Below are 23,296 nucleotides of genomic sequence, written 5' to 3'. Positions count from 1 at the left end.
AGCCGCCGCGTGCGGGGGCCTGGGGCCGGCGGGAGCGCGAGGGGCCGCGGGGCTGGGCCGCGGGGCTAAGCCCGGGGCTAAACCCGGGACCTACACCGGGACCAACTCGCCCCGGCGGCCCAGCAGGCCGGGAGCAGGAAGGAAGGGCGGGCGGATGGGGGAGGCGGCGCAGGCTCCGACGAGCAGGTCCTGCCCGCCCCGGGGGGCTGGCACCGTCCCCGGCCCGGGGCTGCGCTGGAGGAGCCCGCCCGCCGTTCCGGGGCAGGGAGGCTCCGGGGCCGGGCTCTCCCGGGGAAGGGACGGAGCCAGCCCGCACCGCGCGTGGGAACCTCCGAGCGGCCCCCGCGCCGCGGCACCGACGCCGGCGCTCGGTTCGGGAAGGGCACGGCAGGACCCGCAGCCCCGGGGCGGGCGAGGACGCCCCTTCCCGCCCCTACGGCAGCGCCGGGCCCGCGGGGCCCAAGCCCGCCCCGGGACGACGACGACGACGACACCGGGGCAGAGACCTCTGTGCCCCCCCGCCAGCGCCGTCCCGGGGCCGGAGAGCGGCTCCGCCGGGGCCGTGCCGCCCGCGCCCCGCTCCCACCGCCCGCCGGTGTCCCAGCGCCTTCCCCTCCCTCCCCTCCCCTCCCTCTTCCCCCTCCACCGCCCTCCGGCCCCGCAGACCTCCCCGGGCGGACTAAGGCTGCTCCGGGCAGGAGGCGGCCCCGGCAGGGCTCCCGGCCCCCCCGCCCGCGCCCCCGGGCGCTGGGACCCGCCGCGCCCCGCTCCCGGCCCGGCCCCGCGCCTGCCCCGGCCCCAGGAACCGACGGAGACGCGTCCCCGGGCTCCCGCCGCCTCCGCCCGCGCCGGGCACCGGGCAAGCGCCGCGGGTCGGCGTGGGTGCGAAGCCGGCCCCGTGCACCCGCGGGGAGGGCGGGGGAGCACCGGCCACCCGGCCCAGCCCGGCCCTCCTGCCACCTCCCGGTGCCGGGCGAGGGGGCGGCGGGAGCACCCCCCCCGCAGAGCCTCCCCTTCCCCTCCGGCCGCGCTCGCTGGGACCCCCCGCCGGCCGGGCCGTGGGGCTGCGACCCGCGGGAGCCGGGCTCGGGGCGTGGGGCTGGAACCGACCCGCGGCACAAAGCTCGTCGGGAGGCGCCGGGCCTTCACCCGCCGGCGAACGGCGTGGGGCTGCCGCGGGGCTGGCGTGGGGCCGGCCGGCGCTCCCCCGTCCCACGCAGCCGCGGCACCGGGAGGGAGGGCGGGCGGCAGCGGCGGGGGGGGGCGCGGGACCCTCCGCCGCGGGCGGGGGCCGGCTGCCGGTCCCCCCGCTGTGCAGGGCCGAGCGGCCGCGGGGCACGGGGAGAGCCGGGCCCGCCGGCCTGAGCACGACCCGCTCCGCCCCGCCCCGGCGGCAGCGGGGACCGCCCGGCCCGGCCCGGCCCGGCCCTCCCCGGGGCGGTGCCGCGCAGAAGCGGCGGGGAGCGCGGCGGCGGCGGTGGCGGCTGCGGCGCGATGGAGGGCGGCGGCGCGTACGGGGCGGCCAAGGCCGGCGGCACCTTCGACCTGGGCCGCTTCGTGCAGCAGCCGCAGGTCCTGGCGCGCATCGCCAGCGCGGTGAGTCGGGGCGGGACGGGGCCGGCGCCGGGACAGCCCCCCCGGGAGAGCCCCGCCGGGCCGCGCCCCGGAGCCCGCGCGGCCTAGCCCGGCCTTCCCCCCCTCGCCCTCCCGCCCGCCCGGCCCGGCCCGGCCCGGCCTTCTGCTCCCTCCCTCCCGCCCGGCCCGGCCCGGCCCGGCCCGGCCTTCCCTTCCCCCCCTCGCCCTCCCTCCCGGCCCGGCCTTCCCCCGCTCCTGCCCCAGCCCAGCCACCGTGGCGGGCCCTCAGCTGAGCCCTGCCCGGGCCGGTGCCCCCAGCTCGGCTGGGTGCTGGCAGCCCTGGAAGGGGCCCCACCGCCCCGGTGCCGCCTGCCAGACACCGCCTCCCGCCTCTGCAGGTCTTCGCCCTGATCGTCTTCGCCTGCCTGCTCGGGGAGGGCTACACCAACCTGCCCAGCTCCCCCCAGCTCTTCTGCATCTTCAACCACAACGAGGACGCCTGCCGCTACGGCATTGGCATCGGCATCCTCGCCTTCCTCGCCTGCATCTTCTTCTTCATGGTGGACATCTACTTTCCCCAGATCAGCAACACCACCGACCGCAAGTACCTGGTCCTGGCAGACCTCAGCTTTTCAGGTACCGGCGGCTGCGGAGCCGGGCTGCGCCTTCCGTGGCTGCTACAATGGCTGCCCTTGTCCCGTGACGTGGCTGCCAGTGCCTGGCGAAGGGAGTCGCTCCCGCCTGGCACGCTGCCCACGGGCCACGCGCTGCCTGCTGCAAGCGCTCCAAGGAGCAGCGGGGTGGCTGCACCGGGCCGGGCGCCTGCGCTGGCCTCCGGCCGCCCCGATGGCAGCAGCAGCCCGGTGGGAGCAGGGTCTGGCCTGGGGACCTGCCTGGGAGCAGCAGGACGCAGCCCCAGCCCCTCACGCCACCTTCCTCCCGCAGGCCTCTGGACGTTCCTGTGGTTCATTGGCTTTTGTTTCCTGACCAACCAGTGGGCCTGGACACAGGCCAAGGACGTGCACATCGGGGCTGACTCGGCCCGTGCCGCCATCACCTTCAGCTTCTTCTCCATCTTCTCCTGGGTGAGTGAAGCCGCGGCAGAGCCCGTCCCTGCCCCGCTTGGGAGGGAGCGTGGAGGGGCTCCCCGGGCTGCGCAGCCCAGGGCAGCCCTGATGCCGCCGGCCCCCTCGTCTCTCTAGGGCCTCCTGATCGCCTTCGCTTACAAGAGGTACAAAATGGGGGTGGAGGACTTTTCTCACAGCTACGTCGACCCCACCCCGGAGGTTCCCACTCCGTACTCCAGCTACCCCAACATCAGCCACGACAGCTACCAGCAGCCGCCTTTCACCCACACGGCAGAAGCCCCGGGGGGTTACCAGCCCCCGCCGGTGTACTGAGCCCCTGGCCGGTGGCCCGGCAGGGATGGCTGTGCCAGTGCAATTCTCTTCTGTGGGGTGGGAGGGGAGGGACCTGCAACTTGAAGTGGGAAGGTGGGGCAGGAGGGTGGTGGCTGCTTTGTGTGAAGCTACCGGGCCCGGGTGCTAGGGTGCAGGAGGGGCCTGGTCCCGGTGGTGGAGCTGAGCTCCCCGCCGCTGGGATCCAGAGCCCGGTGTGTGGCGGGTGATTTGGCACATGGTGGGTGATCCGCAACTGCTGAGCGCAGCCCCGCGGCTCTGGGGAGGCTGGGGGCGTGGGGCCGGCCCCGGCGAGGCCGAGCGCCTGCCCTCGCTGTTGTGCCCTTGGGGAAGCAGCTGCGGGAGGAAGCAGCGGGGTGAGTGTGCGGTTTGCACCCCCCGCTCCGGCCTGGCCGTGCCCTTGTGACTGCTGCCCTGGCCCGTCCTGGCACCGGTGCCTTTCCAGCCATGCCGGCCGCAACCCCTCAAGTGCCGGCTCTTGTGGCCGTAGCGCAGCCAGGCGGTGCGGTCCAGCTCCCGCCTGCCGCCGCTTCCCGTGCCTTCCCCCCTCGGCTGCTGCTGGGTGAGCTTGATGCCAAAGCCCTGTCTTCTTTGACGATAAACTCCCATGCTGTGCCTTCTCGCAGCCTGCACTAGAGCTGCCGGTGCTCGGATGACGTGGTTCGGGATCCGTGGGAGCAGCGAGTGCTGGGCTCTCAGCGGGGCCGTGGCCGCTCCAGGTGTCCAAGGAAGGAGCTGGAGTGCTTTTCCTGCTGACTCGGTCCTCGGTGCCCCTCGCTTGCCTCCCGCGTCCTGCCCGCTGCTGCCCCGGCAGCGCCTCGCTCGCAGCCCGCGCTGCCGGCTGGCGCCAGGGTGCCGCTGCGGCGCCCGTGCAGGCTGGCTGTCTCAGGTTTTCTGCTGCACCTGTTGTGAAGCTGATCCCAGCAGCAGTGTGCGGCGTGTGAGCTGTCGCTGCTGGGGCTGGCGGTCAAGTAGCTCTTTGTTTGTCACTGTAGAGATGGAATAAACTTTTTCACCTGGCCACCGCGTGCCCGTCTTCTCTAGGGAAGCAGAACAGGGTTCCTCCTCTCTCCCCGAGGGCCGGGGGGTTCCAGGCAGGGAAGCGGCAGAGCAGCCCCAGCCCAGTGCTGCACTGCAAACAGCACACTCACGCTAGTGCTATTTTTAGGCAAGCCCTCCTGCGCCTCGGAGTCTGGTAGCAAGTTTGAGCAGACAACTCCAACACCACCCCTGCCGCCAGCCCCCCCGCCCAGGCTGCGGCTGTGAGCCATCAGCCTGCAGTGTTTGCACACCGTTCACTGCAGGGAAGCCTTTTCAGAGCAGTCTGGCATAAACCACGCAGAGACGATTTCATTAAGTTATTTATTAACCTAAACCAGTAGCAGTGCCACCTTCCCCCTCCCTAAGGGGAAAGCCCAGGCCTGGCAACCAAGTGCTTGTGAGTACTACAACTGTCATGGCTTCAAGTAAGGCAGAGGGAGCAGGGGTTTTCCGACAGCTCTTGTAACCTTCTAGGGAGATGCCTCCTCCTAGCTGGAGGGTGGAGGCAAACAGAGAGCACTGCATTTGCACATGGAGATTTGACCTGGCCAGAACCAAGGGCTACTGCTTGGAGCTTGTGGACACTGGCTTACAGGGAAAAGCACTCTTGGAAGGAGTAAGGAAAAAAAACCAAACACCCAAACCCTTCCAGAAGCCAAGTCAAGCAAAGGAGGAAGAGGATCCTTCAGCCAACTTACAGCAGAGAAAGAATCAGCCTTGAGAATTTTTGGAAGGCTCAGGAGGGAGCAAGATACATGACTAGAGTTGAGAACCATCCACTCAAAGCAGAGACCCTTTTCCTAGTAGCTGGATCTTCACAGAAACGGTAGCCCAAAACTTTACAGATTAAGTCCCGAGCCTCCAAACCCTTCGCAGATAACTAAGCACTGAAGTGGCAGCGCCAGGCTTGGACCTGAGAAAAAACACCCTGATTTTGGAGAGGAGACTCTTCCTGAAGTGAAGTCTCGTTCTTCCAAAAGGACTCTGTCTTACTACACAGACTACTGCTAGCCCTTTTAAAGTTCAAAAACTAGGAGGATCCTACTGTCAGGCCGTTAAGTCAAGCCTTTCTTTCCCCCCCCTTCTGTTTCAACAAAAATTTACAAGACAGTTACAGCAAGTGAGCGTAACAGCAAACAGGCCGCACACAATCGTTCGAAGGGACTGCTGAGGGCCAGGCTGCTGCTGCTGCGTGTGTCAGTTGAAAAGTTGTGCCACAGCTCTGTGACAAGGAACGGGTTATCTCCTCAGACCACGTTAAAAAAGGAAGTGGGTTTAAAATACTGAGTTACTGTACATTGTCTTAAGAAACCTGGAATTTAGCAACAGGGCACAAGAGATAAAGAAATGGTTGCATTCACAGGCAAGTGAACCAGCCACCAGTGCCAGCCTGAACATACGCAGACCAGGGGAGCAGGCCAGAACTATGGCGAGCGATGGAAGCCCTGCAGCCTGGCTCACTGTGACAGTTTTCCAGGACCTGTTTGTGTGGCAGCATCAGTAACTACACCTGTCTCTTTTCCGTGTTCAGAGAAAGGAACTCACTTCTAGTCAGGCTCCCGCTTCAGCTGCCCCCCAGCATCAGGTCCAGTTGATCCTCCTCTGTCCTGGCGCTCGGTGCAGAGGAACAGCAGCTTGGTTTGGCAGGTAGAGCTAAGACACTTAACAGTTTTGCTAAAAGCAGGGGAAGCCAGATCTGGCATCTGGAAGCCACAGCATCTAGCTTCCTTCCTCTCATGTTTCCCCATGCAGGAGCCCAGCAGTCAAGAAGCAAAGATCTTCCGGGAGGGAGCCACGTCCAGCTGCTTCACCCCCACGGGCACGTTCTCCTTGTTTTCCAACCCAGGCTGCTGAGGCCGCTTGCGGAAGTAGCAGGCTCGGCAGACAGAGTGGTACTTGTCTGCTCCTCCAATCACTTCAACCTGGCAAGAAAATTGGGAGAGTGACTCTGCAGAGCCCAGTTCCCCTGAGGAGATCCCTCCGGACTAGCAGGACTGGCAGGGTGAAGCTAATGAAGTGCTTTCTGTTCCAAGGGAACTCACCTCCCTCTCTGCTCCCAGCCTCTTTGTATAGGAGGCTTCTCGGTAGCACTCCATGCACACGGCGTTCAGCTTCACCACGCTCTCTGCCAGTGGCACAAGGTTCAGGATGCTCCCAAAGGCCTGTGCCAAGACAGCAGGGGCGGTTTGGTTGGATGGGTTCTACAAGAATACCAAAGCAGCTGCTGTACTAAAAAAAGAATGGTTTACCTTTCTCTGGAAAGTCCCATCAAGAGCAGCAACAATGATGGTTTTCCCAGTGTTGGCCATCGTCTCACAGAACTCCACGATATCTGGGAACTAGAGGAGGTACAGGAACAGTGTCAGGAGGAATAAGGGGCAGCGCTTCGCTCCGGATCCAGCAGCACATGCCCAGACAGCAGCACAGGGCACAAAGAAAGTTAGAGCCACGTTGCCCATCTGTGAAATGGACTCCAGGCCCGCTGTCCTCAGCCTGCGGGGACTACGGGAAGGGAAGGGTTTGACTATACAAGCATAGTCCAGCAGGGTCAGCCTGCCCCGGGGTATTTCTTCCCACCCGCTCCTGCAGAGGATTCAGACCTTCTTCTGCACAGGGTGCTCTGAAGATTGCATCCTGCAGAGCTCCCCAGGACCTGCCCTGGCCATGCACTTACAAACTGGCCCTCGTCAATGCCGATGACCGCAGAGCCCAGCGCCTCCTGGTACACGTCCTTGAGGAGGCAGGCTGGCAGGGCCTCCATGGTGCTCCTGAGGGGAAGGGCGAGACGGTGAGCCAGGCGGCCCAGCTGCTGGGCCCGCAGGGGTGGGTCCTCCTGCCCCAGGGACTCACTTGTCATGTGTGGAGACGCCAGAGGTGCAGTAGCGCGTGTCCTTGGCGTACTTCACCAGCAGGCACCGGTACTGAGCGAGCTGGAACCGCCGCACCCGGCGCATGAGCTCCGTGCTGCAAGAGACAGCTGTCAGCGGGCCCCGGCCCACTCCCTGCCCCCCCATCCGCCCCGGGCCTACCTCTTCCCGGAGAACATGGGGCCGAAGATCACCTGGGGGCAGAACCACGAGGGTCAGCGGGCGAGAGCACGGCTTGGCAGGGCCACCGCACAGGCAGCCCCCGGGCGCCAGCCCGGCCGTCGCCCTGCCCAGCCCCGGCATCCGGCGGGGCGCCGGCCAGGCCCCTGCGGCTCTGGGAGCCCCGGCGCATCCCCCGCCGCCGGTGCTGGTTCGGCCCACCGCAGCCCCGCACCAGCCCGGCCACGCCATCACCCCGCACAGCCCGAGCGTCGCCCCCGGTACCGGCCCGGCCTCTGCAGCCCCGCTGCCGCCTCCCGGTACCGGCCCAGCCCCTGCAGCCCCACTGCCGCCTCCCGGTACCGGCCCAGCCCCTGCAGCCCCGCTGCCGCCTCCCGGTACCGGCTCAGCCCCTGCAGCCCCGCTGCCCTCCCCGGTACCGGCTCAGCCCCTGCAGCCCCGCTGCCGCCTCCCGGTACCGGCCCAGCCCCTGCAGCCCCGCTGCCCCGCCCGGTACCGGCCCAGCCCCTGCAGCCCCGCTGCCGCCTCCCGGTACCGGCCCAGCCCCTGCAGCCCCGCTGCCCCGCCCGGTACCGGCCCAGCCCCTGCAGCCCCGCTGCCCCCTCAGGGCGGCCCCAGCGGGCGCTGAGCGCCCGCCCGCCCGCTGCCAGTGTCGGTATCGGCCCGGGCCCGTACCTGGATCTGCCCGCGCGGGCGGCTGGGCGAGCCGGGGTGGACGCCGGGCACCGTCAGGCAGTTCATGGCTGCGCCGGCCGGACGGACTGAGCGCCCGCGCGCGCCTCTCCGCTGCGGCGCCGCGCCGGCCAATCCGGGGAGGCCTCACGCCCACGCGCCGCCGCGCTGGCCAATCGGAGGAGGGCTCGTGCCGCCACGCCGCCGCGCCGGCCAATGGGGGCACAGGCGCGAAAATTCTTATTTCCCTCCGCTCCCAGGCCCGTGCCGCCTTCCCGGCGTGCACCGCGCGCCCGCCTGCGCGCCGCGACGCTTTTGCGTCATCGCCTGTCAGCCCGCCCGGTGTCCCCGGCCCGGCCCCGCCCCCCGGGCGGCCAATGGGAGCGGGGCGGCCCCGCCCGATGCCCCGCCCCCGTCCCCTGTCCCTTCCCCGCCCCCCGGGCGGCCAATGGGAGCGGGCCGGCCCCGCCCCCGGGCTCCGGCCCCGCCCCCGGGCGGGCAGGGGGCGCGGGGCCGCGGCGAGCGCGGGGCCGGGACCGGGACCGGGACCGGGACCGGGACCGGGCGCAGCATGGGGGGCTGGCGGGACATGACCGCGGAGGTAGGGTCCCGGGGCGGGTGGTGCGCGGTTCTCGCCAGGGCCGCGGGGCGGGGGGCCTCGCCCGGCACCCGCCGCCCCGCGCCGCAGCCCCGCGCCTCCTCCGCAGGCGCTGGAGGAGCAGTACTCCCCCAGCCGCTGGTCCCCCCGCCTGGGCCGGGACACCGTCATCCAGGCCCACCTCGCGGCGACGGCGGAAGGTGAGGAGCGCCCGGCCCCGGCCCCGGCCCCGGGCCGGTGAGGAGCAGGGCGCCGGGGAGCAGGGCTGCGGCTCGGGTACCGCGGCCCCGGCCCCGCGGGCGGTGCTCCAGGCGCCGTGTCCGTCCTCCCGCAGGGACCCGGCGGGCCCGGGCCAGCGCGCAGACCTCGCTGCACGTCCCCTACGGCGACGGGGAGGGCGAGAAGCTGGACATCTATTTTCCCACGGACCCTTCTGGAAGTAGGTGGCGGGCAGGCGGCGGCGGCGGGGGCGGGCAGGGGCCGTGCCCCCCGTTCACCCCGGGCTGTGCTGCGCAGCCTTCCCGGTCCTGGTCTACATCCATGGCGGATACTGGCAGTGCCTGAGGTGAGGTGGGCTGCGGTGGGGGGATCCCTTGGGAAGGGAGCCCCCCGGCCCGCTCCTACCACCCCCCTTCTCGTGACGCCCGCACTTGTCCTGGGTGCTCTGGGTCTGATCGGACCTCCGGCCGGCCCCGGGAGACCCCGGCCCCCGCAGCCTGCCTAGCTTCTGTTCCCCCCCCCAGTAAAGACGAGTCGGGATTCGCAGCCCCCCCGCTGGTGTCGCAGGGCGCGGCGGTGGTGGCGGTGGGATACGACACAGCCCCCAAAGGTAGGTGCTGCCCAGCGGACGCGGCGGCTGCCCGCGCTGGCCCCGCGCCCTCCCGACTCCGCTCTCTGCCCAGGCCACATGGACGCCATGGTGCGGCAGGTGCGGCGCAGCCTCGCCTTCCTGGTGGAGCGGTACCCCGGGATCAGGTGGGCCGCACGCAGCTCCCGGGGTCCCCTCCGCACCAGCGCTACGGCCGCCCTCGGGCCTTCGAGGCAAACTCTGCCTGCGCCACGCCCTGGGTGGTTTGGTGCGTGGGGGTGGCCGTGGCAGCGACAGGAGGGGGCAAACGAGCCCTGCGCTGTGACAAAGGCTTCGATGCCTCGGTCCGAGCGCTGGGCAATGCCCGTGGCCCTGCTCCCTTGTCACTGCACGGGGTGTCAGTTGAGGGACAGGGAAACGGGCCCGAGCTGCCGCGTTTGGGCTGTGGCACTTGTGGCTGTGCCGCCTCCTCCGTGCGGAGCAGGGTGTCCCGAGGCGGCAGACGCCACGCCGTCGCTCCCTGCGCTGGCTCACGGCCCCCTCTCTCCAGAGGCGTTTACCTGTGTGGACACTCGGCAGGGGCCCACTTGGCAGCCATGGTGTTGTCCACGGACTGGACGGAATACGGAGTGGCACCGGATATCAAAGGTAGCGCCACCGTGTCCAGGCACGGGGGCTGGAGGAGAATTGGTGTCTGCGCCTGGGACGAGGCCGTCTCTGCTGCCCGTACGGGGCTGCGGGGGCTGCAGAGCCGAGGGAGAGGAGCTGCCCCAGCTGACTGCAGCCCACAGGCGCTGGGAGCGCAGGACTCGGCTCCTGGACAAGCTGCCCCGGGGGTGCGCGTGTCCTGCGCCCACCAGCCGCGCGCTGGGGCCTGGGGATGTGGGCGCAAGGAGAGTTCCCACACGCAGGGCTGCGAGAGCGGCCCGAGCTGCAGGGCCCCTCACCCGCCGGCACCTCTGCCTCCAGGAGCCGTGCTGGTGAGCGGCGTGTACGACCTCGAGCCCATCCTGCACACCTACGTGAACGATGCGCTGAACATGAGCCGGTGAGCCTGCACGCGGCGGGGACAGCGACCGGGAACGGGCACAGGCAGGCCGCGCACACGCGTGGCTTTGGCCAGCGCAGCCTGCGGGTGAACGCCGGCGGCTCTGCAGCCTGCTCTGCCCCTGCCCGCACAGCCCGCCCGCGCAGCGGGGCACCGGCTGCCTCCGCGCCTGGCCCAGGCACAGACCCTCTGCCCTCCGCCTGGCTGGTGCGCACGGCCGAGGACGCGGGTGCTCTGCAGGCAAAGACGCCCTCTCCGAGCGAGGGGCTGCGTCAGCTGCCACCGCGGTGTCTCCGCCAGGGAGGTCGCCCAGAGGAACAGCCCCATGCTGTGCGTCACCCCAGCAGCGCCCGCGGCCGCGGCCTGCGAGGTGCTCGTGGCTGTGGCCCAGCACGACTCCCCGGAGTTTCGCAGGCAGTCGCAGGAGTACGGCCAGGTGAGCCCCGGGCAGTGCCCTGCCCGGCTCTGGGGATGCTGCTCCAGCCGGCCCGCTCGGACCTGCTAAGCTGGGATGAAGAGCTCATGTGCCGTACCGGAGCAGTATTTCTGCTGCTGTGGCGATGGCTGCTGTTGAAGACGACAGCGGCTCAGGGGAGGACGCTAGTCCTTGCCGAGCCGTCATTCCTGCTGCCCTGTCCGGGGCTGATGGGGGCCGGGGTCCCTCCCGCCAGCGCCGCTCTCTCCACAGGCCCTGCGCGCAGCCGGCTGGTCCGTCTCCCTGCTGGATCTCGCCGGCGTGGATCACTTTGACATCATTGAGAAGCTGTCAGAGGAGAGCTATGTCCTCACTCAGGTAGGGGGAGAGCTCCCGTCCTCCCTTCGCTCTCCGAGCACAGCTAAGATCAGCAGCCCAGGAGGGCTGTGCCTAGGCGAGCGGGGCTCGCCTAGGGCGGGTGCGGGGCTGCGGCTTCGGGGCTGGCTGTCGTCTCCAGGAGTGGAGGAGCGGGGCCAGGCGCTGCTCACAGGGCTCGGTTCCTCATCCCAGGTGATTCTGAACATGATTTCAAGAGCTTGACGGCATGTCGGGAGCAAACCGAGATGGGAACCACAGCCCTGCACGGCAGCGACAGGCAGCCTGCGGGTACCCTGCCCTGCTGCCCTCGCTCCGGCCCGCTGGGTCTCCTCCTGCAGCACGGGGCGGCTGCTGCCTCCGGACACCCTCTGTGCCCCCTCCGCTCCTTCCAGCCTGCAGCCAGGCGGGGGGGCTCGGAGCAGGGGAGCATCGGTTATCACCGATTATCGCCTGGGCTGGGGTTCCTTTGCAGGGGTGTTTCCACCCGTCCGGAGCGCACGGGGCTGGCGGGCCTGCAGGGCTCTGTCTGGACGACCGGGTGATGAAGTTTGTTCCCTCGATTTCCTTTAAACTGCTTATTGCCAACACAAAATAAACTAGGAGTAACTGCTGCCTGTGTAACTGCTTCCTGGGGAGCTGGGGCTGTGCTGAGCCGGCGAGTACACACTAGACATGGCTGCTGCAGAGAGAATCTCCTCTCCCAGCGCGGAGCTCCCGTCCTGCGGCTGGGCTCGTCCGTGCCAGCAGCGGGGAGTGCGCACTGAGCCTGGCCCAGCTCTGTGCACAGGCAAAGTCCAACCCAGAAAGCGACGGGCTCGGCAGGCAGGGAAGCCCAGAGAGCCCGCCTGCGGCTGCGGGGGGGCTGTGGGACTGGGTTAAAGCAAACCTTTGGGGAGGGGGGTGATGGAGGCGCGCGCTGGGGAGCTGTCTGGGCCAGTGCTGGCCAGATACCGATGTGTGAGATGCTTCCACGTCCTCAGAAGCACTTGTCCCACAATGGGGACCTCTGGGCTGCGACGCTGTCCCTGCTGCATGGGCAGGGCAGGAGCACGCTTGGGAGAAAACATCCTGCGCAGCCACAGTGCTGCCAGAACACGTTTATTTTGTGCCCTGACCATCCCTCGGGATCTGTCTCCCTGCTGCAGCATCCTTGCACACACGTGTGGTGCACGTGGGCCAGGCGCAGCGTGCGGCCTTTGGGGCGGGGGGTGTCCGGCTCTGCTTTTGGGGGCTGTCTGCGGGACCCGAGTTACAGAGCTTCTGTAGAGGACTAGAGGGTGCTCTGAGGATGTTTGCTGGGTGACCAGTGAGACGGGGATGCTGCCTCGGAGGGGTCTGGGTGGCGGTGCGGGACGTGTGCTCCCCTCTGTCCCGCCGGGCATGCCTGCGAAGGCGCTCCCTCCTGGGAGGGGCCGTGCTCCCGCGGGGGGTGGGCCGGGGTCTCCGCGGGGCTGGGCTCACGCTGGTTCGCAGGGCTGCGCGCCGGGGTGGATGTTGCGCTGCAGCCGGCTGGGAACGCGCCCGGAGCACGCTGTGGCTGCTCCCAGCCCCTTTGCGGCTGGCTGCCAGGACAGGGCTGGGACAGCCGCCCCGGCCAGCTTGGCTGCAGCGGCCAGGGGGAGGCAGCTGCCCCCGGGCTGGGGCTGGGAGGGGGCTCAGGCTCCCCCTGCGCCCGGAGGGCTCGGGCGCAGCCCCAGGGCCGGCTTCTCCTGGCACTTCCCGGCCACAAACTCCAGCTTGTTCTTTGCGAGCTCGGTGTCGCAGGCCGAGATGTCGCGGTGCCAGACGGCACGCACGGCGTGTGCCGACCAGGGGAACAGCAGGACGCTGACAGCCGGGCCGGTCTCGGCCAACTCCTCCTCGCTCACTGCCCACAGGTGCTCGCAGAGCTCGGCGGGGGACGGCCAGTCCCCCCGATGCTCACCATCACGATGTTTGTCCCCACCGCCACAAGGCTGACGGAGCAGAGGGGCGAGTCCAGCTCCTGGATGCCGGGCGGAGGCAGGGGCGGTAGGCTGCGAGCCCGGTGCCCGGCTTCCCAGGAGAGGAGGCTGCAGCGCTGCCCACGCCCTGCCCCAGGTCCCAGCTGAAGGAGGGGCCCTTTGCCCTCCCTGCTGTGCAGCACCAGGGTCACTGTGGGCACCGCGGGGACAGGCACGGCATCGTCCCAGCACTCCAGCCAGGCAGGGACCCCAGCGGCATCCCTGCCTGGCTGGAGATCCAGCACAGCTGCCCGGGGAAGGTGCCTGCGCCGCTGTCACCCCCGGCAGTGCCGGGTGGTGCTGGGTGCAGTGAGCCCAGCCGGCAGGGGAGGGGACAAGGCTGGGCCCACACCGAGCTGTCGGGCAGGGCACGACCCGGCTGCGCGGCAGCGCGTGGAAGCCTGCGCGGCCGGGCAGGGAGAGCGGTGTCAGGCTGCAGGCGCCCGTACCTCCCGGCGTGCCGAGGGGCCCCGAGATACCTTCAGCAAAGCGTTGGGCGTTGTCGTGGTCTCTGCACAGCGTCGCCTCCGCGTGCTCCAGCCCGAGGCGGGCAGCGGCTGCCAGCACGCCTGCCTGCCGCATCCCCCCGCCCAGCAGCTTCCACACGTGCCGGGCCTCAGCGACAAACTCCCTGCATCCAGCCAGCACCGCGCCGGCCGGGGCGCCCAGGCCCTGCGGAGCCACCAGAGGGGTGACCCAAGCTGCCCCGGGGGGCTGCCCGTACCCCTGCCGGGGATGCGCCCAGGGATGCTCCAGCCCACAAGCTGGGCACTCGGCCGCATCCCCCCGAACAAGGGCGAGGCCCCAGCTTGTGCTGGTCCCATCTGGCCCCGGGGACCCCCTCCCCGCACGAGCACACCTTGGAGAAGCACAGGGACACGGAGTCGCAGTGCTGGGTGATCCGAGCCGGCTCCACGTCCTGGGCCACCGCCGCGTTCACCAGCCGCGCTCCGTCCACGTGCACCTGCAGCCCGTACCGGTCAGCGAGCCTGCGGACCTGGGGGGAGGCAGAGGAAGAGCTGGGCCAGGAGGGACCCCTGGAGGCACCGAGCCCGGCGGGGCAGCCGGTGCCGACACGAGCTGTGCTCCAAGCTCCTCGGCAAGGCCCTGGCGTCCCCGCGGCGCCGTCCTGCCGGGTCCGGCTGCCCGTGCCCAGGCAGGGCTGCTGCCAGCCGCCGGCTCCTACCTGCTGGAGTAGGCGAGGGCTGTGCGCGTTCTCCAGGCCGATGAGCTCAGGGCGCGGGCGGTACCGGCTGCCGCGGGGCCCGCGGACGGTCAGCTCCAGCCGGTCCAGGTGCGGCAGCGCCTGGGGGTGGACGCCAGCGCCCTGTGCCCGGGGCGGGGCAGGGAGCGGCGCCGACGGGGGGCGGGGGCGGGGGCGGTGCGGGGGGGTCCCGGCCCTCCGTCCCCTCCGTCCCCTCCGCCCCTCCGGCCCTGCGGCGGGCGGGCTCAGCCCCGACTCGTGCCCCGGGCCGCGGCTCGGGGCGATCGGGGGACGCTGCCGCGGCCCGGCGAGGGATCCTCCGCCCGGCCCGGCCCCGGCAGCCACCGGAGGGCAGCAGCGAGCCGCCCCCCTGCCCCCGCCGGTGCCGCCGGGCCCCGCCGGCCCGGGCCGGAGCCCGCCCGCCCGCAGCAGCCCCTGCGCGGCCCCGCCGGGCTCGTGGGGGCGCAGGGGGGCGACCCGGCCCCGGAGCGGCCGAGCCCCCGCGGGCAGTGGCGCACGGCTGGGGGAGGGGCGGTCGGGGAGGCGCAGCGGGCAGCGCGTGCGGGAGGGCGGGCAGGCTCGGCCGGGCTCCCTGCGGGCTCTGCCTGCGCTCTGCCTGTGCCCTGCCTGCGGGCTCTGCCTGCGGGCTCTGCCTGCGGGCTCCCTCCGCTCTGCCTGCGGGCTCTGCCTGCGGGCTCTGCCTGCACTCTGCCTGCGCTCTGCCGGTTTCTGGGGCAGCAGCACGGCCTCCTGCGGGCTCGGGGTGCCCGCTCTGTCCCCCCAGGTGCCGGGGCTGTCGGACCAGGGCTTCCCGCAGCGGCTGGGGGGGCACGGCCTCCCCTCCCTGGTGCACGTGGCCGGGGCGGGAGCGGGGCCCGCGCTCGCACGCAGCGCACAGCAGACCCCCGCTCACAGGAGGGCAGGAAAGCGAACCGGGTAAAGGTTAACGGAGCAGAGCGGAGGCCGAGCGCGGGACGGGGCCGAGCAGGCCCAAGGGGGGGTTTGCTCAGGAGGAGCACGAAGCAGGGAGCAGCCCCGGGGGCCGAGCGGGGTCATGCTGCTACAGGTGTGAGGTAGAGGGGGCTGAGGAAGGGGCCAGGAGATGCACCCGGGTCAGAAAGGACCTGCTGCCCACAGCTCTCCCCTGCGGCCCCCCGGGCAGCTTCCGGAGCAAAGTGGGGCTCTCCTCAGGACCCCGGTGAGGACCGGGGCTGTTCTCGCCCTCCGCACCCTCCACGGGAAGGGGCAAAAACCTGCCCCTCGGTTCGTGACCTGGCTGCTCCAGGGCACGGGGAAGGAGGGCTCGGCGCAGCCCCGGGCACTCACCGGCGATGAGGTTCGCCATCGTGGCCGTGGGCACAAAAAGAGCCTCCGCCATCCCCAGGACCCCTGCGGCCAGGCGCTGCAGCTCTGCAGGGGGGGAGAAGCACAGGGCTCCTGGGGCGGGCATCTGCCGGCCCTGGGCGGGCACAGCGGGGTGGTCGGGAGCCCCACAGCTCCAGGCTGCCGCCCCCAGGCCCCCCCCAGCCCGCCAAGCCCCCCCGCCCCCGGAGAAGCCCCGCTCTGGGCTCCCCATCCCGGCTGCGCCGGGGCTGGAGGAGCCGCAGGCAGGGACCCCACGGGGGAGGCGGCCCCGCCGTCTCTGCCGGGCCCGGGGCCGCGGGGGGCCCGTCCCCGCCGCCCACCGCTGCCTGCCGGGTCCTCCCCGTAGTCGTCGTCGCCCACGGCGGCCCGGGCCATGGCGCGGCGCATTCGCGCGCAGAGCCGCGTCACCGTGTCGCTCCGCAGGTCCACGGCGCGCGGCGGGCGCCCGGCGGGGGGGGGGGACGGGACACCCGCGGCCGCACCGCCCCCGGCCCCGGCCCCGCCGCAGCCCCGCACCGCCGGGACCGCCGGGACCACCGGGACCGCCCCGCCGCGAGGGCTCCCGGGCGCGGGGGCGGGCGGGGGCGGGATCGCCCGGCCGGCCCCGTCCCCCGTGCAGGCGGGGCTGGGGCCGGCACCCGAGGCCGCGGGCCTCGCCACCCGCGGGGCCGGCCGGCCGCGGGGCGACGGCTCCCGCGTGGGCACCGAGGGCGTCCCGGGGCTGCCCCTGCGGCGCGGGCCCCTGCAGAGCCGCCCCGCCCCGCCATCCCTCGCCTCTGCCCCGCGCCAGCTCTGCCCCCGGGCCGCGGTGCGGGGGCAGGCGGAAGCGCTGGGGGACACGGGTGGGTGCTGCCGCGGGGATCTGCGAGTCTTCCCGCAGGCCCATGGCGCCCGCGCCGAGCAGTGCGGGCTCCCGCCACGCTGCTCCCGGGGACGGCGGGGACGGCGGGGACGGCGCGGGGTGACCTCGCTGCTGGGAATCGGCTCCGGCCTCTGGCTGCGCCTGCCCTGGGAACAGCGGACGCCCCGTCCTGGGGCCCGGCGGCGGGCACGTCCTGCACGCTCTGCCCGCGCCACGGAGCGGGCCCACCCGCGTCGGGCTCCCGGCAGAAATCCCGGCTGCCCCCGGAGCAGGGGAGCCCGTGCCCGGTGCAGCGGCGAGACCCCCGGCCCTCCCCCGTTGGGCTGGACCGGCCGGAGGCTGGCGATGCTCCACGGGGCAGACCCGGCCCACGGCCGTGGGGCTCTGCTGGGAGAGCCTGGGCTGTGCCCCCCTGGTGCTGCCGGCGGGGCGGGGGGCACAGCTCTGCAGCAACGCGGCACCTCTCCTGGTGCTTGCCGGGGGAGCAGTGGGGCATTCAGGTGCTCCCTTCCCCTGGGGGCCACGTGCCCGGTCCCCGCCTGCCTCTCCCCTCGCACGTGCCGTGCCGCTGTCTCCCCGTGCACGCAGCCTCCCTGGCATCGCCAGTCCAGCCGCCTGCGCCATGGCCCCTGCTATGCTGCTGCCTTCCGCCTCCCTCCGCCATGTGCCGCCACGCAGCTCTGGCCCCCCCAGCCCTCCCCCCTCTCCGAGAGCCCCCCGCAGCTGCCCCGGCTGGCTGCCTGCACCCCTGCACGCGGGGCCTCATCACCACCTCCCGCTGCAGCCCGCGCTGTCAGCCCCGCAGATGAGCGAGCCATAAACAGTCCTTCATGGAGACGTTTTTCACACGCAGGGCCACATGTTAGCAGTTTTTCTTTATTTACTGCCTCCATTTCCTCTTTGTTCCAGGAACTTGTCCTCCAACTTCAAGCTGCTCATGATTAGGCAAAAAGGCCTCTAATCTCCCCGATCTGATTTACCGTCACTGAGAGCAGACGCTTCCCGTTACTGGCCCTGGACCTGGGAGCATGGACAGCCGAGCTCTGCCGGCTGCTGAGCCGAGCCTCTCCTCCCCAAAGCTGCCCCGCTGCACGCGCTGCCTTCCCAGCAGCTTCCTCTTCCAGTAAGCGCTGGGCAGCCCGGCCGGTCACGCCGCAGGTGAAGGGCTGGGGGGGAAGTGCAGCCGCGGGGCCCTGGGCCAGGGACCCCACCGTGGCCGGGGCAGCTGCCCTGGGGCAGGGCAGGCTCCGGGGCTGCTCCCTGCTCCCTCAGGAGGGGCTGGCTGGCTGGAGCATCCCTGGGCCGTGGCCTCCTCAGCGGCTCGCCTGTCCGCTCCTGCTGCTCCTGGGGGGGGGGGCCGGGCGGCCCCGGGGTGCCCCGCGGGGCCGGCTGCAGCGCTGTGCCCAGCGTGGGGACAGCGCCCGTCCTGGCCGTGCCTCTCGTCTCAGCGCCTGCACGTGCCAGTTCCGGAGACCTGAGGGGGCTGGCTCGGGGCTCTGCGCTGCGCAGCCCCCCCCCACCACCAGCCCAGGCAGGGCCTGGGGTCCGCAGCCATGCAGGGGCTTCCTTTGCTGGGAGGCGGCCCCATCCTTCGCAGGACCTTGCAGTGTGGCAGGGCCTCCTCCACGGCCCCCTGCGTCCCGCCAGCCCCCCCGGGGCCTTTTCCCCGGGGCTGTGGGCCGGGACCTGCCTCAGGGGTCTCCGCCGGCCGCCGGCCCCCAGCGAGCCCCTCCGACCACACGGGGCCTCGGTGGGGGCTCGGTGGCTCCAGCGCCGGGGCCCGCGGGAGGGCTCGTGGCCACACGTGGGGCTGGCCGAGCCAAGGCCGCAGGCGTGCGGGCAGCTGGAGGGCAGTGCCGGCGCCTGGCGGGCGGCTCGGCGGGGGCTCGCCCCGCAGCCGGGGGGGCTCGCCCGGGGGCTCGCCCGGGGCTGGGCCGCGCCGCGGCTCCCGCGGCCGCCACCTGCCAGCGCCGGCCGGCGGCTCCGGGCCCCGCGGCCCCGTGCAGCCGCGGCGGGCTGAGCTCACGCTCCAGCGGTGCCTCCCCGGGGCTAAAATTAGCAGCCGAGCTCAGGCCGGGGAGCGGGGCCCAGGTCCCGCCGGGGAGGATCGGGTTTCCCCCCCGCCCTCCCTGCCACAGGCCTGGCAGCCTCCGGGGCGATTCCCGGAGCCGGCCGGGCTCCCCCTGCCCCCGGCCCCACAGGCAGCCGCTGCCAGGCCCTGCCCACTCACCCGGCTGCGTGTCCCGGCCCCCCGGCCGTGGGGCTGGGCCCCCACACGCATCGCCGCTGCGGGTGCCTCAGGAGGGGCTGCGGGAGGCCGGCACGGCTGTGCCTCCTCGGCCGGCGCCAGGCTGGGGCCGAGCCGCCTTGACCCCGGCACACGTGGCTGCCCCGGGCACGGGGCTGGTGGCCGGCGCTCTGCAACCGGCCGCCCAGCAGAGCCGGCGGGCCGCGGGCCGGGCTGGGCAGGGGCTGCGGGCGCAGGACTACCGGTGGCGGAGGCTTTGCCATGGGTGTCTCGTGTCGCGTGACCGGGGCTGGCCGCAGGGCCTGGTGGCAACCCCGAAGCGCTTGCCATGAGCTCGGGGGTATTTTCCTCCCGGGCTGCCTCGGTCCCGCGGCCGCGCTGCCTGCGCTGCGGGCTGCCATAGCCCGTCCCGCTGGCCAGGGCTGGCTGGCCTGGAGGGCCCCGCTCCCACCCGGGCGGGGGGAGCCACCATCAATCATCCCTGGAGGGGCAGGAGCCACGGAGCCAAGTGATTTCCTACTGTCGGGAACCGCGGAGCGATGCCTGGAAGCGCTGGGACGTGCTGGGCTCCTGGCTCAGCCTGCCAGGGGCACGGCCAGACCTCCAGCACGCCGTGCCACGCTGTGGCCAGTGCCAGGCCGCGCTGGGGACGGCGGCGGCACTGAGGGACGGGCGCTGCCCTCCCTGCCAGCCCCAGCCCGCTGCTGTCGCGGTGTAACGGCTGGCTCCGGGCTCCGTGGGCTCCGTGGGGTGTGTGCCGGCGGCCGCTCGCAGATGCGGCGTCCAAACGAGCCCGAGCCCAGAGCAAACCCTCGGCAGCCGCGTTGGGACGCAGCCGGCGGGCACTGCTGCCCCGACCCGGTGGGGTGGGACTGCCCGGAGCAGGGCCGGCGGGGCGGCGCAAGGTTTGGCTGCGATTGCCGCCGCCGCGGTCCGGGGCTGGTTGTTCCCCACGGGGCACCGGCACGGACACGGCGGGCAGAGCCCCCGGCCGGGCAGGGCTGGCGGCGAGCCCCGCGCGGAGCGGCCGCAGCCCGGAGCCGGAGCCGGGGCCCGCGGATGCTGCCGGCGCCCGGGTCCGCGGGCAGCCCGGCCCGCGGGAGCGGAGCGGAGCGGGGCTGGCGGGAGGCGCGGGGCCGGCCGGTCCCCCCCGTCCCCAACCTGCCGGGGCTGCTCGGGTGACCCCTCCCTCCGCCGGCAACAACTTTTCCAGTAAAACCACCGCAGAAATCCCGGCTTCCCGACAGGCCCGCCCCTCGGCCGCCGGGGGGGCGCGGGCCGCCCTTAACCCTTCCCGGCCCGGCCCCGCGGCCGCCCGGGGCCCCCCGCGCCGCCCCGGCCGGTGGCTCCGAGCCCGGGGCCGGGCGCCCCGCGGAGCCGTGCCGGGGGCTCCGGCCACCCGCCCCGGGCCGGCGATGCCCCCGCTCCCCGGGGCGGCCGGGGAGGTCCCGCAGGGCGGCCGTGCTGGAGCGGCCTGACCCGCCGTGCGCGGGGGAGGTGGGCGGGAGGGAGCTGACGCGGACCCCGGCCCCGGGAGGCCTCCGCGGCCGCAGCCTGCCCGGGTGAGGCCCGGCCAGGCCGCGGGAAGGGACCCCCGAGCTCGCAGTGCCGGCGGTGCAGCGGGTTTTCCTTCTCGAGGTGCAGCTGACGCGGAGGGAGCAGGGACTCGACCCCAGCGTGGGGCAGAAGGAGCATCCCGAGTGCCGAGGAGATGGAGAACGGTCGGGGAAAAAAGCCCCTCTCCACGGGGGACCCGAGCACGGCCTGGCCCCTGGCACTGCGGGGCAGAGGGGCAGCCGGGGGGTTAGGTCCCCTGGCAGCGCGGGATCCTGCCTGTCCCCGGACGAGCAGGAGCGACTGTGCTGCACGGGGCTGGGCGGTGCTGGGAGCCGGCTCGCGCCTGAGCCCCTGCTCACTGTGGGTGCCCACGGCTGAGTCTGGCCACGGCTTGAAGGCGTGGGTCCCTGGGCGGAGGTGTGGAGGGCGGCTGGGCTGCTCAGCGAGAACAGGGCGAGCAGACCGCTGCAGGTGGGTGGTGAGGAGGGAGCGAACCACTGCCGTGTTCTCGCTGGACGGGATGCAGCAGCCTCGGCTGCGCGTGGGCAGATTGGGGTTAGACCCATGGGACGTGCCCTGCGGTGAGGAGCAGGGGGCCGGGTGGGTCCCCTCGCTCCTGAGCCCTGGTGCTGGGAGCAGCCCTCGGGGGCACCCTGGGAGAGCACCGCTGCCAGTGATGGCTCTGGGCTAGGTGGCTGTGCCGGGTCAGCAGCCCTTCCCCAGAGCCCCGCGGGGCCGCTCCCGCTGGGTGGGCAGAGCCGGGGCTGGCCAGGCACCAGGAGCCAGGGCTCCGTGCCGGGAGCTGTGCCGGGCCATCCCCAGCTGTGCCCTGCCTGCCGCCAGCCCTGGCCCCGCGCTGGCTGCTGCACTGGCCGAGCCAGGGCTGAGGTAAGTGCTGTAATTGTTTCTCTGTGGCCCGAGATGAATAATTGAGAGGTCTTTGAGGAGAATTAATTAGCCCGTTTATTGGCAGTAAATGCTTTTCTCCAGATGATGAAATAGATCCTGAGCCACACGTGGGGCAGGCGGATGCAGGTCGCTGAGGCTGCTCTGGAGCTCGCCAGTGCCAGGTCCGCGGGCCAGCCATGCTGATGCCCCATGCCCGCCGTGGGGCAGGCATGCCCGCGCCGGCTCCCATGGCCTCCTGGCAGCCCCGTGTGCCCGGAGCTCACTGCGCCCACGGCCAGCGCTTTGTGCGAGGAACCTGGCGTGAGTGGGAGCAGAGGGCACCGAGGGCCGGCAGGATCCCGCCCCAGCCCCGCGCAGAAGCTCCTTCCAGGCTGCTCTGCACAGGGTGGACTGGAGAATCCCTCTGGGACAGCCCCGGCCGGCCCTGGCAGAGCTCTGCCCCATGGCATGGCACGGCAGTGCACCGGGGGGCCGGCCAGTGGCCCCGGGCAGAGGGGCAGGAGCGAGCCACGAAGCCCCTCGGCTGCCTGCAGCTGTCAGCTGAGCGGTGCTGCCCTTCTGAGCCAGCCCTCGGTCACCCGTTGCTGGCACTCCAGCGTCCCTCTTCCCCATCAGTTCCTAGGGCCGCTGCGGTGGTGCAAGGGGAGCAGACCCTGGTGCTGCAGCGTGGGAGCCCTCTGCCCCCCACCGTGCCCCTGTGGCTTCCCGCTCCCTCCCGGCTCACAGCCCATCCTGGAGGCTCCCTCCCTGCGCAGACCCCGCTATGTCCCCTTGCGTCTCCTTCCTCGTGGCTGCCAAGGTGGTGCCAGCTTGGGGCTTGTGGCCTGCACCTCCTCCTCCTCCCCTGGGCGTGAGGGGAAGGGCCCTGCATGGCCAGAAATGCTTAAACAAGGATTTCCTTGTTGCTGCACGAGCTGTTTGCCTTGCTCCCAGGCCAGCCGTTAATGAGGTTTGGCAGGAGGCACTGGCAGCCCCAGCCATTGGATTTCTATAAATCAACCTGGTGCTAATGCGTGGGGCTTGCTGGGATGGAGCTGCTCAGCCTTGGTGCACGGGGACCGCAGCCCGCAGGCGGCTCGGGGCTGGGATGGAGCTGCTCAGCCTCCGCGCGTGGGACGGCAGCCTGCGGGCTCACCAGCGCTGCGCGCAGCAGAAGGGGGGCTGACCACAGCCGTCCCAGCCTGCGGGGCTGGGGTTGCTCTGCGACACTGAGGCATGAACGTCCCCCCGGTTTTGGGGTGGTTGGATGAGCTGCTCCTGGGTTTGGGGGCAGGCTGGGCTCGGCAGCCGCAGCCCCATGGGGGCCATGGGAGCCCCTCTGGGTGAGGAGCGGCTCCTCGGGGAGTCGCAGGCAGCCCCTGGGTGCGGAGCATCCTGGCAGGGCGGAGAGGGGCGGGGGCCAAGGGGGCCGAGGGGGCCGTGGCTGCTTCCCGGCAGGCAGGTCGGATCAGCCTCTCCAGCTGTTTGTTTCCAGGAATGGCAGAAAGTATAAAGCAGCTTCCCACAGCCGAGGTGGTGCCGTGTCCTGATCCATCCCCGCATCCCCCACCTCCCTTCCCCCGGACCCACAGAGGCTGCTGGGTGCTCCGCGCGCTGGGGCGGGGGCGGCTTTGCCCCCCTGCCTGCCCTGCCTTGGGGTGAGGGCCGCGGCTGTGCCCCCCGCCCCGGGCATGCCGCACGCCCTGCGTCTCCCTGCCCCCGGGGCAGCCTCAGGCATGCAAAGCAGGGCAGGCAAATTACCCAGCCCTCTGGGAAGCATCGCTGCAGCTGTGGCTGGTGGCTACCGCACGGCAGCTGGCCCCTGCCGGGAAGCAGTGCCGTGGTGGCAGGGCCTGCACGTGGGCCCTTTGCACCAAAGCCGCCTGCAGCAGATGTGCCCGGCGGCCGCTGGCGCAGGGAGGCTGCGAACCTGCGAGTCCTGTGACCTCCCCACGTAGCGCTGGGCTGTCCCTTCCCCGCCGGGGACGCTGGCCGTGCGGGGCCACGCCTGGCCGGGAGCCTTGCTGGGACGCCCGGCGCGGGGCACGGAGGAGAGTCGCATCGAGAAGGGCCTCCTGGGGACGAGCTCTCATGCATTCTGCTCCTGGCAGCCTTACGTCCAGGAAAGGAGGCGCCGGGAAGCAGGACCTGTTATCTCTGGTTTCCCACAGCGATGTGCTCGCCTTGCCA

The 23,296-nt window shown here is 71.8% G+C and overlaps 4 protein-coding genes across 7 annotated transcripts; 2 read left to right on the top strand and 2 right to left on the bottom strand.

Moving 5' to 3' along the window:
* Window positions 1-141: 141 nt before the first annotated feature.
* SYNGR2 (synaptogyrin 2) lies at window positions 142-4,011 on the top strand. 2 transcript variants are annotated; one of them, XM_075519100.1, is made up of 4 exons: window positions 1,435-1,596; window positions 1,974-2,211; window positions 2,521-2,660; window positions 2,778-4,011. In XM_075519100.1, the coding sequence occupies exons 1-4, from the start codon at window positions 1,495-1,497 to the stop codon at window positions 2,973-2,975; spliced, it is 678 nt and encodes a 225-aa protein (XP_075375215.1). In that variant the 5' UTR covers window positions 1,435-1,494; the 3' UTR covers window positions 2,976-4,011. The 2 variants fall into 2 exon arrangements, with proteins under 2 accessions (XP_075375214.1, XP_075375215.1); XM_075519099.1 differs by lacking the exons at window positions 2,521-2,660; window positions 2,778-4,011 and having other exon boundaries at window positions 142-1,596; window positions 1,974-2,130.
* Window positions 4,012-4,341: 330 nt separating this feature from the next.
* TK1 (thymidine kinase 1) lies at window positions 4,342-7,906 on the bottom strand. Of its 2 annotated transcripts, XM_075518895.1 has the most exons (7): window positions 7,757-7,905; window positions 7,064-7,095; window positions 6,885-6,998; window positions 6,709-6,802; window positions 6,284-6,373; window positions 6,077-6,196; window positions 4,342-5,956 (listed from the first exon to the last, which is right to left on the bottom strand). In XM_075518895.1, exons 1-7 carry the CDS (start codon window positions 7,820-7,822, stop codon window positions 5,798-5,800), a joined length of 675 nt encoding a protein of 224 aa, XP_075375010.1. In that variant the 5' UTR covers window positions 7,823-7,905; the 3' UTR covers window positions 4,342-5,797. The 2 variants fall into 2 exon arrangements, with proteins under 2 accessions (XP_075375010.1, XP_075375011.1); XM_075518896.1 differs by lacking the exon at window positions 6,284-6,373 and having other exon boundaries at window positions 6,077-6,235; window positions 7,757-7,906.
* A 379-nt stretch (window positions 7,907-8,285) lies between these two features.
* Window positions 8,286-11,610, top strand: AFMID (arylformamidase). 2 transcript variants are annotated; one of them, XM_075519077.1, is made up of 11 exons: window positions 8,286-8,354; window positions 8,461-8,551; window positions 8,686-8,790; window positions 8,868-8,916; window positions 9,095-9,180; window positions 9,254-9,326; window positions 9,710-9,807; window positions 10,129-10,207; window positions 10,508-10,643; window positions 10,896-11,000; window positions 11,193-11,610. In XM_075519077.1, exons 1-11 carry the CDS (start codon window positions 8,325-8,327, stop codon window positions 11,220-11,222), a joined length of 882 nt encoding a protein of 293 aa, XP_075375192.1. In that variant the 5' UTR covers window positions 8,286-8,324; the 3' UTR covers window positions 11,223-11,610. The 2 variants fall into 2 exon arrangements, with proteins under 2 accessions (XP_075375192.1, XP_075375193.1); XM_075519078.1 differs by lacking the exon at window positions 10,508-10,643.
* A 483-nt stretch (window positions 11,611-12,093) lies between these two features.
* Window positions 12,094-16,001, bottom strand: LOC142417715 (uncharacterized). The gene is given in 8 exon segments (XM_075518666.1): window positions 12,094-12,915; window positions 12,918-12,984; window positions 13,376-13,383; window positions 13,462-13,654; window positions 13,842-13,979; window positions 14,169-14,365; window positions 15,513-15,575; window positions 15,617-16,001. Coding segments are annotated over 8 exon segments (1,248 nt in total). The 5' UTR covers window positions 15,939-16,001; the 3' UTR covers window positions 12,094-12,655.
* Window positions 16,002-23,296: the final 7,295 nt, after the last annotated feature.

Source organism: Mycteria americana, chromosome 16 (genome assembly GCF_035582795.1).
Source record: "Mycteria americana isolate JAX WOST 10 ecotype Jacksonville Zoo and Gardens chromosome 16, USCA_MyAme_1.0, whole genome shotgun sequence".
NCBI classification, from domain to species: Eukaryota; Metazoa; Chordata; class Aves; order Ciconiiformes; family Ciconiidae; genus Mycteria; species Mycteria americana.
The sequence above is the reverse complement of the archived record's forward strand: the minus strand, read 5'-3'. Positions and strand labels throughout refer to the sequence as shown.

Bases quoted from the DNA above. Each gene is read 5' to 3' on its own strand.
- SYNGR2 (XM_075519099.1), top strand. From the start codon at position 155: ATGGGGGAGGCGGCGCAGGCTCCGACGAGCAGGTCCTGCCCGCCCCGG.
- TK1 (XM_075518895.1), bottom strand. From the start codon at position 7,822: ATGAACTGCCTGACGGTGCCCGGCGTCCACCCCGGCTCGCCCAGCCGC. The intron at 6,803-6,884 runs GTGAGTCCCTGG...CCTTCCCCTCAG, and splicing joins GGCGTCTCCACACATGACAA to GAGCACCATGGAGGCCCTGC. The intron at 5,957-6,076 runs GTGAGTTCCCTT...TTTTCTTGCCAG, and splicing joins GGCTGGGAGCAGAGAGGGAG to GTTGAAGTGATTGGAGGAGC.
- AFMID (XM_075519077.1), top strand. From the start codon at position 8,325: ATGGGGGGCTGGCGGGACATGACCGCGGAG. The intron at 8,791-8,867 runs GTAGGTGGCGGG...TGTGCTGCGCAG, and splicing joins TCCCACGGACCCTTCTGGAA to CCTTCCCGGTCCTGGTCTAC. The intron at 11,001-11,192 runs GTAGGGGGAGAG...TCCTCATCCCAG, and splicing joins AGAGCTATGTCCTCACTCAG to GTGATTCTGAACATGATTTC.